This window comes from Tachypleus tridentatus, chromosome 10 (assembly GCF_004210375.1).
Source record: "Tachypleus tridentatus isolate NWPU-2018 chromosome 10, ASM421037v1, whole genome shotgun sequence".
Taxonomy (NCBI): Eukaryota; Metazoa; Arthropoda; class Merostomata; order Xiphosura; family Limulidae; genus Tachypleus; species Tachypleus tridentatus.
This window is the reverse complement of record NC_134834.1, coordinates 185,540,631-185,555,306: the sequence shown is the minus strand read 5'-3', so window position 1 is coordinate 185,555,306 and position 14,676 is coordinate 185,540,631. Positions and strand designations below refer to the sequence as shown.

General features: G+C 34.5%; 1 protein-coding gene across 1 annotated transcript; it reads right to left on the bottom strand.

Moving 5' to 3' along the window:
- Positions 1–6,859: 6,859 nt before the first annotated feature.
- Positions 6,860–14,542, bottom strand: LOC143231119 (something about silencing protein 10-like). Its single transcript, XM_076465729.1, has 4 exons — positions 14,384–14,542; positions 11,805–11,886; positions 7,576–7,683; positions 6,860–7,043 (listed from the first exon to the last, which is right to left on the bottom strand). Exons 1-4 carry the CDS (start codon positions 14,413–14,415, stop codon positions 6,954–6,956), a joined length of 312 nt encoding a protein of 103 aa, XP_076321844.1. The 5' UTR covers positions 14,416–14,542; the 3' UTR covers positions 6,860–6,953.
- Between the last annotated feature and the right edge of the window lie 134 nt (positions 14,543–14,676).

Genomic DNA, 14,676 nt, shown 5'->3' with positions numbered 1-14,676 from the left:
CAGAAACTTGGCTGATGTTATCATAACCAATCTGACAAAATATGGTATTGACATGGCTTACCTGCGAGGACAAGGATACGACGGTGCTGCCTCTATGAGTGGGAAATTCAATGGTGTCCAGAGACACATAACTGATAAATTCCCACTTGCATACAATGTACACTGCAGTGCCCATTCCATAAACTTGGCAATTTCTGATGTTTGTAAAGAAGTTCCTGTGCGAAATTGCATGGGAGTAATTTCTAGCATTGAAAACTTTCTAAATACAACCAAACGAAAGCACGTTTTGGCTCTTTCGGTGGAGAATAAAGCAACTGAATCGAAAAAAAAAGTTTGAAAGGTCTCTGCCCCACCCGATGGGTTGATAGGCATGACTCAGTCATTGTCTTTCTAGAATTAATCCATGCAGTTGCAGATCCTCTTGAGACCATATCAGGTTGGCAAGACAGAGATTCTGCCACGCAAGCCAATCAATTGTTGTGTTCTATAACACAGCCAGAATTCATCATCACTCTACTTACCATTGCTAAATTGTTTTCCTTTAGTTTACCTCTGTGTAACTTACTGCAACAACAGAACATTGATTTAGGTGCTGCGATGCATCACGCAGAAATAGTGGAAGATTTAATCCATTCACTGAGAAATAATACTGTGAATGAATTTAACAACATTTTCTGTGAGACTCAAACTCTGTGTAGTTAGCTTCAAATTGACATCATAATGCCAAGGCAGGCTAAAATCAGATGTACCGTGCTAACCCACAAACCACTAGTCCTGAGGAGTACTTTCGTATTGTTGTATTTGTACCATTTGCTTATCACTTTCTTTCACAAATATGTGACCGTCTGTCCAGTCACAAAACTCTCCTTACAAACTTCATGTGTCTACTACCATCAGGATGTATCACAGAACGGTCAGAACTTACAGCACAACAATGTGACCAAATTAATGAGTTGGTCAATATATACAAGGCTGACATTGACAGCACTTCACTAGCTGAAGTAGGTGAACTTAGGGTTTGGTTCAAATTACTTGCGAACAACAGACCAAAAAATGTCATAGATGCATATGCAATGTGTAATACAGAAATGTTCCCAGTCATGTCTCGTCTGTTGAAAGTATTCGTCACGCTGCCTGTGTTAACGAGTTCAGTGGAGCGTTCGTTTTTAACTCTCAGAAGACTCAAAACGTATTTGAGAAATACCACCACTGAAGATCGATTAAATGGCCTGGCCTTATTATACATTCACCGTGATATTGAAGTTGAACCAAACTGTGTTGTAGATGTCCTGGCAAGAACGAACAGGCGTTTGAGCCTTTCATAAATATTCGATTGTATTTCTCTAGTTCTGACAAAACTTGCTGTATTAAAGGAGTGTTCAATCAGAAAGTTGCATTTGACCATTTGTTGTGTGTGAAATTATCTGCCATGCAATCACGGATCTTTATGAAACTTCACAGGTGGCAACTGAACTTGTCTAAAATGTTTGGGTCCATGGGAGGGTTAACCTCCAAACCGCCCCTCCCCTCCTGGCTATGCCCCTGTTGAAGATCGTTTACTGGATGGTCCTGTGTTCAAGGTAGATCCATTTCCTACATATTAAATAAGGACACATATTTGTTTAAAAGATGTTATTTCTTTCATAAAACACCAAGTATTTTAGTTTCATTCATTCATTCATTCACCACTCGATTCCATCAAGGAATATAGGGCCGCAATCACTTGCGGATTCTTCAACAGGTGTTTAAGTGAGTAGGTTGTTAGCCCACTGCACCGAGCCGTCCCTGATTTAGCAGTGTAAGACTAGAGGGAAGGCAGCTAGTCATCACCACCCACCGCCAACTCTTTTACCAATGAATAGTGCAATTGACCATCACATTATAAAGCCCCCATGGGTGAAATGGCAAGCATGTTTGGTGTGATGGGGATTCGAAATTGCGGCATGTGTTTTGAAAACTAGTCTCACTATGATGGGCCTCCGCTAGTACAGCAGTAAGTCTACAACGCTAAAATCAGGGGTTCGATTCCCTACAATGGGCTTAGCAAATAGCCCCATGTGGCTTTACTATAAGAGAACACACACACACAGTATGATGGAAAATATTCCAGAAATTATTTAAATGTACATTCCACTACACCGAGAATTGTCTATGCTGTGCCCACCAAAGGTTTTTTATCATTATAACCTTTCAGACTTAGAAATGTTCACTGGACAGAATTTCCTGTGTGTACTTTTATGAGTTGTATTCAATTTAATATCTACTGAAAGTTTTAATCATTCTTTAAAATGTGTTTGTTTTCATCAAACCAGAACTTTCTCTAATTTCTCATGGCCTAGCGCGTTAAGGCGTGCGCTTCGTAATCTGAGGGTCGCGGGTTCGCGCCCGAATCGCGCCAAACATGCTCGCTCTCCCAGCCGTGGGGGCGTTATAATGTGACGGTCAATCCCACTATTCGTTGGTAAAAGAGTAGCCCAAGAGTTGGCGGTGGGTGGTGATGACTAGCTACCTTCCCTCTAGTCTTACACTGCTAAATTAGGGACGGCTAGCACAGATAGCCCTCTAGTAGCTTTGTGCGAAATTCGATCGTAGAACCTAATTACATTACGTTTATCACTGAATACCAGTAGCATTGCACCATCCCTAGTTCATACTATTGAACATGAGAGGGCAACCGGCAGAAACAAACAACTCATGTGGGTTTTTAGGCTAAAACATATTTCATTCTCCCTCGGCCCTCTGTTTTCATTCACCCCACTGCATGATTGAGTATTAAAGGACTCTTAACTTTGAATGTTTTAAATTTTCGTGATCGAGCCGTGAAGTTGCCACGAAACATCAGGAGAATCTGTGAGGGGATTTGCAAATCAGCATGAGAGCTTTGTTGGCCTGTTCCTTGACTGGGAAGAGATAAGGCTTGTGGTCTTTGTTTGTACACATGGCTTGAGTGTAGCCATGATGGTATTTTTTATCGACATGGATTTCGTTGAGGGAAGGAGCAGGCCGAATATCTCCTTTCTTGTTCAAAATGTCTTAACTGATTTCTAGTTTAAAGAGAGCAGTCTCGATGGTTTTTATTATTAGAAAGTTTCAAAAACTACAGTTTTTAAGGAAATATTGTATAGTTATAGTGAAAAGCTCGGTGGATCTAGGTCGGTATTGAGCACTGGAAGGATGGGTTTGATCAGATACAGGAATGGCATCTACCATAAGATGATATTACCTGGATTGGTGGAGTTTCAGTGTCGGTCAGCAGGGTTTCGGAAGGCTGCAGTTTCGTGGAGGATCTGGATTCGTTTGTTCTTCTTGGCGATTCATGTTTGCATCTCTTGGCAGGTTATATGAAGGCTATCCATAGCAGTAGATGTGCCACGCGTGATGATTTATGGGTTTGTATTCTGTGTTTTCATGGATATTGTTGTCTCTGTGTTCTGGTTATTAATGTTACATGTAGCTTTGTGAGCGGCAGGCTGTTTTGCGTTCGGTTCTGAAATGTTTTGGAACAGATTCTGTGTATGGCATGTAGTTTTGTCTTGGTATATTTTTCAATGGTTTGTAGAACTTCTAATGATTTTATGATAGTGTCGTTGCCTCTAAGAAAAAAAAAAAGATTAGTGAAACTCTTTGTTGTTGCACAAGATACGTTAGGATACGCATTCCAAGATCTGAATAAGCATGACGTTGGATTGGTTGAGGGATGGAGAATACACCTCTTTATCGAAGGATACTGGTTTGGGTATGGTTAATGGTTACTCCAGACTTGTAACTGTGGATAAAAGCGATTATTTGTCGTGTGGAGAAGTTTAGGGGTATCCATCAAATATTACTGGTAGAACTGGCGAGGTTCTTGGAGTCGAATTGACAATCAGCAGGTAAAACACTTTCACTTTTTTCACTATAGTAGCAGGTGACATATGTAACAGTTCAATGGTAAATTTCATAAAAAGAATGTGCAGTCAATCCAATGCTTTGAATCATGATGAATATGCCATGCAATTTTGTAGTGAGCCACTTAGAACCGTGTTTTGTTGTTGGACGTGTTATTTAAATAAGTAAAATTGCATTGTGTTTGTTTTTATGCAAATGAAACCGACTGTAAAGCACTGTTACATTCAGCACAATAAAGCACTCAGGTTTGTTAAACAGTCATGGAGATTTGTTTTCGATGGATGCCACTGTTTCTTGTCATTGTACTAAGCACAATAAAAGACTGCAACAGAAGTAAGCACTTTCTGACAGTTGTCATTTCTATAACGTCAAAAAGAAAATATTCAACTGAAATAAATTATTCAAACATTGTATGATAAAATCATGTTTGTTTGTTTAGAATAAAGCACAAAGCTACACAATGGGCTATCTGTGCTCTGCCCACCACTGGTATCGTAACCCGGTTTGTAGTTTGTAAGTCCAGAGACATACCACTGTGTCACATACACATAAGCATTCCTCATTGTATGCGTTTTTCCGTTCACACTCTTACCTTCGAATATTTTTTCAACCAGTTGATGGAGAAAGTCTCATTTTTTTCGTTAATCACTTACAAAAATAAATATTTTTGTTAATTTTTTCCTCAGATTGGCTGTTCAATTCTTATTAAGACAAACGGATATATGCTGATATCAAGAATTTTTTTAATTTGCAAAAAGTGGTTAATTTCATGTAATGTACCCATGAATGTAAACATTTTCATATATTATTTTCTTTCTATGATTAATCATTCGGGAGAATGACTGTCATATATAAAAAAGGATTATCTATCTTTTATTTTTAAAATTCAAAGTAAACAAGCCTATTTAAGTACTTCTACTTATAGGTTTGAGAGTTTAGCACGAGCTGTTTTATCTCCAATAATCTTCTGAGGATCCTCCCAGCGTGACAACAGTACGATCACAATGTACAACACAAAAATCTCGGATTCGACTTCTCATGGTGACACGACAGACACCCCAGTGTGGCTTTGCCCTGAAACAAACTTCTCAAGGCTCATCTAATATTAAAGACCACTTAAATATAAACATCTGTCTTGCTCACACCAGTTCCATACTTCCACCCTCTTTCCTCCAGTCTTCCATTTGACAAGCATGACCTTTGTGTTATCTTTTCCTGTTATCTCAGTATAAATGCTTGTTTCATCGATAACATTTTGAGGTCTTATGGTATGTTTAAGAGTTGCACCTAACGTGCTGGATGACCCACTTTCTTAGTGAACATTATTCTGTTGTACCCTAGAATATTGGCCATTATCAGATGACCCCTCAAGTCTCACAAAGAGCTTACCATGTTAGTTTTCTGGTCAAAACCTGCTCTTGTCCTCTTATGAAGTTTAGTGTGTCTGTCAGGATTTTCACAGTTCTTGACCTCCCTGACACGTGACTTGATTGATGTCAGTCTCTTTGATACTGCTTTATTTGCCCTCCATTGGATGTGCTCATATAGTTACATTTATACATTCCAATTAGACATGTCTTGCTTCACAATGATTTGAAAAATGAATGCACGTCTTTCTATCACTGTGACTCTGTACATTTGTAGTCATTTCGAATTATTATCCTTTTGTTCAGCGCTAAATTTCATTTTTTTGTGTTGTACAAATCTCTAGTAAAATGGCAAAAATATTCAAGTTTGTTTTTTGAATGAGAAAGGATTTTGGCTAAATAAAACTATCCTTCACTTACTGAAAGCAAAGAATTAAAAACAAAATTGTATTGTACTCAAATATATGCTACTATGACATACCTATTCATTGTAGGGTAAAGGTAGGGTCTCAGGACAATGAGGCTAAATCCGAATGCTAACTTATTTGTGCCACTCCCTAAGATGCTTTTGAAGTTTGATTCAAATGAATAGAATAGCATAGGAAACACATAAGGGTCTCTGAGGTGGGGGGTGGGGTTAGTGGATAACCTTCAAGCCCCAACTCCCTTATAACATTTTCTGGAATATCCTAAGAGTGCTTTGAAAGTCTTGTAAAGGGCATTACAATTGCACATGAAATACAAAGGGTCCCTGTGAGGGTACACAAGGAGCCAAATCCAATTGATAACCCACCTATGTTACTTTACAGGTGGCCTAATTAAAGGGACATGCCAAGTTTGGCTGAGATTGATGAAAACCACAAACATAGGTGTACACAACACATATTTTGATTTATGTAGATTTAGAATTATGTAAAAATTATTGTTATTAGCAATAATTTCTTGTCACAATATCAAAAACATTAATAAAATCTCAGTGTCTGAGTGCTTGGACACTAAGTTTGTGTATGCAAATAGATACTTCCCTCACTCAAATCTACTGCTAATTCAACAATGATAATTATAACAATTCATCTTCAACTAAATATTTTGTCTAAAAAATTTGAAGAATTCAACCACAAGACTGCTTGTGGCTTTTTGCAAAACATTAAAAGATCTTTCAACATTTGTAATACTCTGTTTACTGTAATATCCAGTACAAAAGTTCAGAATGTCGATGCATTAATCAAGATCTCAGTCAGTGGTCTTTACCCTTCCAGTTGCTACTTCTGTGATTATATACTGGCCTGAATAAAGAGTTATTTTTCATCAACCACAATACACTTTATTTTCGTGTGAATTTTTTGTATTTAGAACTTACAATTTAATAAAGACATTAGTGTTTATCTGAAACAAACATCATGACATGACATCTGGAAATTAACACAATTTGTATTAAATTTAGCATTCATTTGGTTTCATGTTACAATGCAGACATAAAGTTTCAAACAATATTACCAATATCTGGATTTTAAATGCTCAAAAAGTAACTATTTCAGACACAGTTCCAAGCAACTACACAATTATTCCTTTTTGTCCAAAGTAAACATCAAAACCAAATCTTGTTTATCTGAGGAATTAAAAGTTTATTTTCAATAAAACTCTTTACTTTCAAGAAAACACAGGTATTGGAATCAATGTCATCTGCATCTTTGAAACCTATTTTAACTTTATACTGTGGACTACTCCTGCACGTATACCAGATAACTCTCCACCGTAACGAGACAGCTCCTTTCTTGGTTCTCTAACCTATACAAAAATATGATACAAGGATTAATGAGGTTATAATTTTATAATGTTCTAAAAGATATTGCACACTTCAATGAAGAATTTAAAGCAGAAAAAATGAAAGATAAAAATTAATCAGAAACTAACACCTCACCATATAAAGATACAAAATACTAATTAGGAGAAATGTCACCACATCATTATAAATGCTTCATTTCATCCAAAACTATGGTGAACACGTTACACCTGAATTAGCTTTAACTCATTGGCAATCTTTCATTTTAGTACAAAAACCACTTTTGTAGTAAATCTCTCAAAAATCAACAAAAAAATTGCTAAAATCCTTACATAAATTGTTATGAATTCATAGATAAAGCTCCCTAAAGACACACCTTCATCTATAATGTCTTGGAGGTAATGAACTTTTCTTCTTCAAGTATTTGATAAAACATTACAGTTGATGAATTCAAAATTCAACAAACAGTAATTTTATATAAAAAAAACGGGGAAGAAAAGAAAGTTACACTTGAATGTTTTATAAACATAAGACTACCTGTCCTTTACGTCTTGTCTTAGCTTTCTTATACTTCATTTTCAATCGCACTCGGGGATTTCTCTGTTCCTTTTTCCGATGAGGAGTTAACCCTTTGTTTTTAGCAATCTGTAATGTACAAATGTTTACTGTAATAGAAGTAGTAAGTAAACAAAAACAGATGAAGTTTGGAAGTTAAAATAATTTTAAAACAGCAAATTTTAAAAGTGTTAAGTTATTTTTAAGATGTCAAAAGAATGTTAAATAGATATTAGGAATGCCTTCTGAAATGGTTTGGTTTGTTTCAAATTTTGCACAGAGCTACACAAGGGCTGTCTGTGCTAATCATCCCTAATTTCACAGCAAGTGTAGAAGGAAGGCAGCTAGCTAGTCATCATCACCCACTGCTAACTCTTGGGCTACTCTTTTACCAAAGAATAGTGGGATTAACCATCACATTATAATGCCCCCACAGCTGAAATGACAAGCATGTTTCCTGTGATAGGGATTCAAACCTGTGACCCTCAGACTCAGTTAAGTGCCTTAACTACCTGGCCGTGCCAGGGCCACTGAAATATTATAAAGTTCTCTTATTTTTGGTTATTAACACCCTCTGATGAAAATTACACTTACTTAGGCTTACCTTACAAAACAAATATCAAAAGCCTTAACAACTGATCTTTCATACTAAATTAATTAAATTTAAAGAATTTAAAAATCTATCCTTAGAAGTATTAAGTTAACTAAATGTTAGTTTTAACAGAACAATAAAGAAACAGCAGGCCAAAATGGATATTTTTTTAAATTTTCAAACAAGCTAATTCTTTGCAGTGATAATATTATATGTGCCTTAGAATATATACTGGTTTAGAAAGCTAAACGCACTTCATAAATGTGGATTTTAACTTAATTATAGGCAAAACAATATATATAAACAACAATGACATTATTTTAGTAGGTTATAGGACTTTAATTGACTACAACAGCATGTTGAGTTGAAAGGGGACAACCTTTTGTTTTCTGTACTGAGGTATTTTTCAGGTTACTATAGCTGCTTGTGTAGTGTATTATGCAAGTAAGTGCAGTAAAGGTCTAAACTATGTTGATTAATAAGTAGATGCAGTGATTGGCAAGTGTTGTTATGACATCATCATATTACCTGCAATGTGTGTTGTAGATAACTATTCACAAGCTGCTTACCTAAAAATCACTTTCTCTTTGAGTTCAAGTTGATGTAGTTTGATATAGATAGCTTTTGTAACTTCTTTATTAGCTGTGGTGAGTTTTGTCAAGAATTCTATTTTGCTTCTGGTTTATGACATGGTCTTTTTTTGAAGTTGTGATCAGCCGTGGTTGATGTGTTCATCTAAATGATTTTATATTTTTATCTTCTTTTAACCTTTCTACCATATAAACACGGTATTTTGTTTACAAGTTCTTTTGTTTAGACTTTTTGGTTGACTGTTTTACTTTAGTAAGGATGTGTCAAAAACACAACATTTTTTTTATTTAAAACGATGTTTAATATCACATTTTTGGCAAATCCTTTTAAAATTTTCACTTAATTTAGAAATGTATGGTAAAGAAATAAAATCAATTTGTGTTGAATCTGGGATTGTTCTGAGCATTAGGAAATTTAGTAGACATAAAAGTGGAGGGGTATTTTGGTAATATTTCTATAGTGTGGTTAGTTCCATTTCATATTGTCTTTATCAGAAATCTAACTCTGTCAAACATGATTTAATTGCAAGTTTAACAGCTTTTGAGTTGTTGGACCTGTAGTGTAGGTAACTGTTAGTTTGAGTGGGTTTCTTATAAATAGAATTTATGTTGGAGAACAAATATAAGGTTCCTCTCAAACAACATATCAACTGGTTAAACATTGGATAACCGGAAAATATTTAACAGATACAGTCTTGTGTACTCGAACAACTACCTTACCTTCCTCATCAGATGAAGAAATCTACAAATTCAGTGTAAGTGTTGTTTAATTCCAGCTTCTTATTCCATCCATTGATATCAACAAGATCTTTCAAGATAGTTTAGTAAAACTATTCATCAGGACCATTCAACATTGGAGGCAAAACCAGTATCTTTACAGATTTGTTTAAATTATCTTAAAACACCTTGAATCAAGACTTTAATCAATATCTTCACATAAATAATCACAGTGGATAAATTAAAGGAAGTCTGATATAAATGATTAGCTGTCGTAGCATCTAGAGGATCATTCAAGATCTCTGCTAACAATTACATGTCCAATTACTTTGTCTCTAATCATCCCCATGGCTTACCATTACACTAGTTAAAAGCCCTAATGCTCTCAAAGTACATTTCAGAAAAGGTTAAGAAAAAACCAAATTCACAAATTGGGCCAGTATATCTTTTATAACAGAAAAACATCAATGTTCCACAAGAGGTCAACAACCCAAGTTCCACAAAATATCAGGTTTGTTCTCTCATTTTCTGTTCCTCTCTAATACCAAAGTCCACCACAACCATTGACATTATACCTCCATGGAAAAAGTTGTACACAAGATTTTCCAACACCAAACAGTAATGACCTCAGATATCTCACTCATTTAGCTTTGATGCTCACATGTTCCTCAGCATTCCTGTCAACCATGTTTTACCCTTAGTACACAAGAGATTTAACAACAGATTAGTCCCTAAATGTCCTTACAAATCTCAATGTAAATAGCTTGTAAGTGTTTCTAAACATTTACACTAACTCCACCTATTTCCAATTCCAAAAGTAATTTTATGAACAAATCAATGGCCTTCCTATTGGATCATATCTGTCACCCATTCTTAGTGACATTTTCATGGAATAGTTTTGAAGCCAGGGCCCAGATAAGTAATTTGAAACCTACAGCTTAAAAATGCTTTATTGAAGGTACATTTATTAGTTGGTCTCATGGACTAACGTTATTTAAGTTGTATAAACTCCAATTCACCAAGCAGGTAGAAAGAAAATTATCATTTTATTTCTGGATGTACTTTTCCACAAGTATGATGACCATCTCCCTGATAATGTTCATACTAACAGATACCTGAACTACAAGTCCACCCATCCAAAACTTGTTTAATGAAGAATTATATCACATGTTTGACATAGCCAGAAAGACTTGTGAGAAAAGATGATGTTAAAAATAATTAAGTTTTCAAAAACATGGGACAGTTTTATATCTAGCATCAAGAAGAATAAGGTTCTTCAACATTCACAAGTCCAATGAAGCTGATCATTTCTATAATCTACATTTCCAAGTTAAGCAAAAAAACTTAAATAAGAAATTTAATGTTCGAGTTTATTTTAAATGAAAATGTTTTTGATAATGCTATGTTCCATGAATGACTATTATGTCATGTTGCTAAGCATCAAAAATATAACTTAATATTGTTGTTAGTATATGTACTAAAGTACATTTTATAGTTTCAGAAAATAGAAGAAAGTGAAACAACCAACCAACCAAGCCTAAACAAAAATAATTCACTTATATTCATAAAACTGGTCAGACAATAATAAAATTTTAAAAGAACTCAAAGATACAGCTAGCCTAACACATTCAGATAAATGAGCCTTGGCTGTATATAACTACATAAAGACCATATCATACATTGTATTCAACATAAAATTTCATACAAAGGTCACTACATCAAACTACACCAACTTGCACTCAACAGTTTTACATCAGTATCCTGCAAATAACTTGATGATGTCACAATCCAATCAACAACACCTGCCAATCATTGGACCTGTTTTCAATCTAGAGTTTCATGTACTAGGCTGCATTCACCTTTATAAGACACTAAACAAGTATGTACAGTGACCTAAAGAACGTATCAGTATCAATTCTTAATATTGTTTTATTTTAATTTAAGAGACAATTGCAGTCCAGTAAAGTTCTCTGAACAACTATACTTATTCAAGCTGCTTCAGTTCAACTGAAATAGTCCTAGTTTATTATATATATATATATATATATATATGTATAATGTAAATCCAAATGAAGAAGTGACAACATTATAAGATTGTATAGAATTTTCTTTATGTACACACTGTCCTACTATTTCAAATTGTTTCACACAACCAAAGAACAGATTTTGAGATTAGAATGAATTAGTTCAAAAATTCAGTGTTTAGTTCATCAGAGTATTTGATTTATTATTCAACATATCCAAAAAAAAATATATTATGTATTTCAAAATAACACTCATGTAAATTATGACTTTATTCAAATGAAATATACCTCATATGAAATTCCTCTCTTCTCACCCTCTTCACCTTCATCTTCATCTATAGCTTCATCTTCAATGCTGATCTCCTCATTGCTAGTGTTATGTTAAACAAAATCAGTTTTAGCTCAAAATTCTCTCATGGTCAGTTTTCACTTTTGAGATTTGGAGACGTTATCATTTACATAAATTAACTGCAAAAAAAAGTGAAAAAGCAGTAAAGAAACACTCCAGTCATATCATTTTTAAATATTAAGGTCTTTAGTTATCTTCCTCCGCATCAGTCTTTGACCCTTATTGACAAAAATCATTCCTCAACCATCAGGTATGCTGTTTTAACACAAAACCCAAGTGAAGAAGTTACCAATAATAAATTAGAATTCTAATGATTCACAAATTGAAATGGGTAAAGAGGTTTTCTAGCACAACGTTATCTGATGCTGTTTATAACTTTAAAAACATGACACCAAACTAACTGAATGCAGTTAGACATGCAGCTTTTTTGGATTAAGTTACTTAAACTTAACACTAGTTTATTTCACGTACAGAAAAGTCAATTACAACAACTTGTATTTTCACTTTTCTAACTCCAAATGTTGCACAGATAACAAATTAATAAAATGCAAATAACACTGATATCAGAAAAATATGCAAATCCAATATATCAATTTAGCATTACTTGGAAAGTTCTTTAGTTTGGATAAATATTACTTCATCGTTACGTATATACAGATGCACACATGAAAATATAAGTACTTGTTCGTATTAACTCTGAGATATTGGTGAAAACACAAAAAAAAGTAGCTAAGTTTTCAGGAAATTTTGTTTTCAAAAAAATATGTACTTTTATTTTTCACTACAGTGGAAACCCTCTAAGCGGCCACCCCTTGAAAGCAGTCATTCATTCACAGTTCTTTCTTGTTTACATAATCCCCAATAATGTACAGTGGAACCCCCTTTAATCAGGCCAGTTTGTCTCAGTCCCAAAGGTGGTGCGCTTTAGAGGGGTTCCACTATATTGTCAAAAACGTTTAACATACTCTGTTTATTTCTGTAAACTAGTAAACATATTTCTATAAAAAAAGGCTATTTTAATATTCAACTTGTTTCATTCCTCTGCATTTTGTGTTCGAAGTTGGTAAATCAAATGCTACTACATCTGCTTCAGTTTATTTAGAGTAAAACGCTTTCTAGCCAAGTTCTACTGAAAAAAATAACAACAGTTGATTGATTGTGTTACATGAAAATGACTTTTAACATGCAAATCAGTAAGTTATGTGTCAACCACTATCAGTACAAGGTCGCAGTGAAACTATGTGCATGAGAACTACAGTCTGACATTGTTTGAAATTTCAGTGATAGTGTAATACCACAGAAGACTAATTACTTCTGGGAAGGATACATAATAGACCTTTCATGTGCAAAGTATTCCTACACTCAGATAATGTAGATCAACTTAGGTAAGCAGCATCTGGTAACAGGTGACATTAGGAACACAAAGGTCAGTGGCAAAATCATTCACATGACTTAAAAAACAGAATACAATATAATGAAAAAGGATCTCCATCTGTAACAATGAGATAAATCATGTGTACATAAGCTGCTTCCATGACAGGTTCACTCAACCATCCCACACATAAAATGGTTGAAGAATTAAACAGGTACTTGTGTTATTTCAGATGAAGACATATTATTCAAGTCACAGAATACAGCATCTATGGATTTCTGTTCAATTGGTTTGATTTTGGTTTGTTTTAAATCTTGTGCAAAGCTACATGTGGGCAATCTGATTTACCCATCCCTAATTTAGCAGTGAAAGAGTACAGGAATGGCAGATAGTCAATCCGACCCACTGCCCACTCTTGTGCTAATCTTTTACCAATAAATAGTGGAATTGCTCATCACGTTATAATACTCCCATGGCTGAAGTGGCAAGTATGTTTGGTGGGATGGAGATTTAAACTCGCAACCTTCAGATAATAAAACAAACTCCCTTGTCTCTTGGCCATGACAAGCTCTGCTCAATCAGACTGTTAAATGGATTCTGGAAAACTGTTATTCGCTTACATTAGATTGAATTTGGAAAGCATTCAGGAAAGTGATATGCTTTGAACATGATAATCTTATGGTAAATCCGTGTGTAACAGAAAATATACCCCAGAGATATTGTCATAAATCGTGGTTGTCAGGCAGAGCATGACTGAACATGGTGCCATGAAACTGAAATGTTGAGGCTCCAAAACTATGTTAATATAATGTATTCACAACAAGTTTTCATATATTTAAATGTAGATGGCATATGTAACTATAACAAAGTTACATCAATTTCAACATATGCTCAGTCAGAACAGATTAATATGTTAAAACACAATTCAAAGTTAAAAAGACATGAAAAAGCTTGCAGGTGTAATTGCTTGATAACACATTGACTCTTTTAGTTTGGCTTACTATTGGTCAATTATAAAACACAGGAGCTCCCATACAGAAACAAAATACAACAGTTAAAATACGTTTTATCATTACAATATGTTCTAAAATAAAACACATCTACCATGTTGGCTGACAACTCAAAATAATTAAAGAAACTAACAACCTCTGAGTAGTTTTCTTTCCTCCTTTCATCATTTCATAAAGAGAAAGGACTTCTTTTTCATCAGCTGTTTCCACAAGCCTCACTTTCTGTACACAGAATTATAACACAAGTTAAAAAATCATTACATGAAGGACAATCACAAACACAGTGTTTAATCTATGTTTATAAAACCTAATTAATTAACCTTGAAAGTCATTAAAAGAAGAAAAAAATGAAACTAGTAAGATATAAAATTGGAAAATTAATTCTTTGAAGTTTATCTCAGAAACAGAAGCAACAAGAAACAAATACTC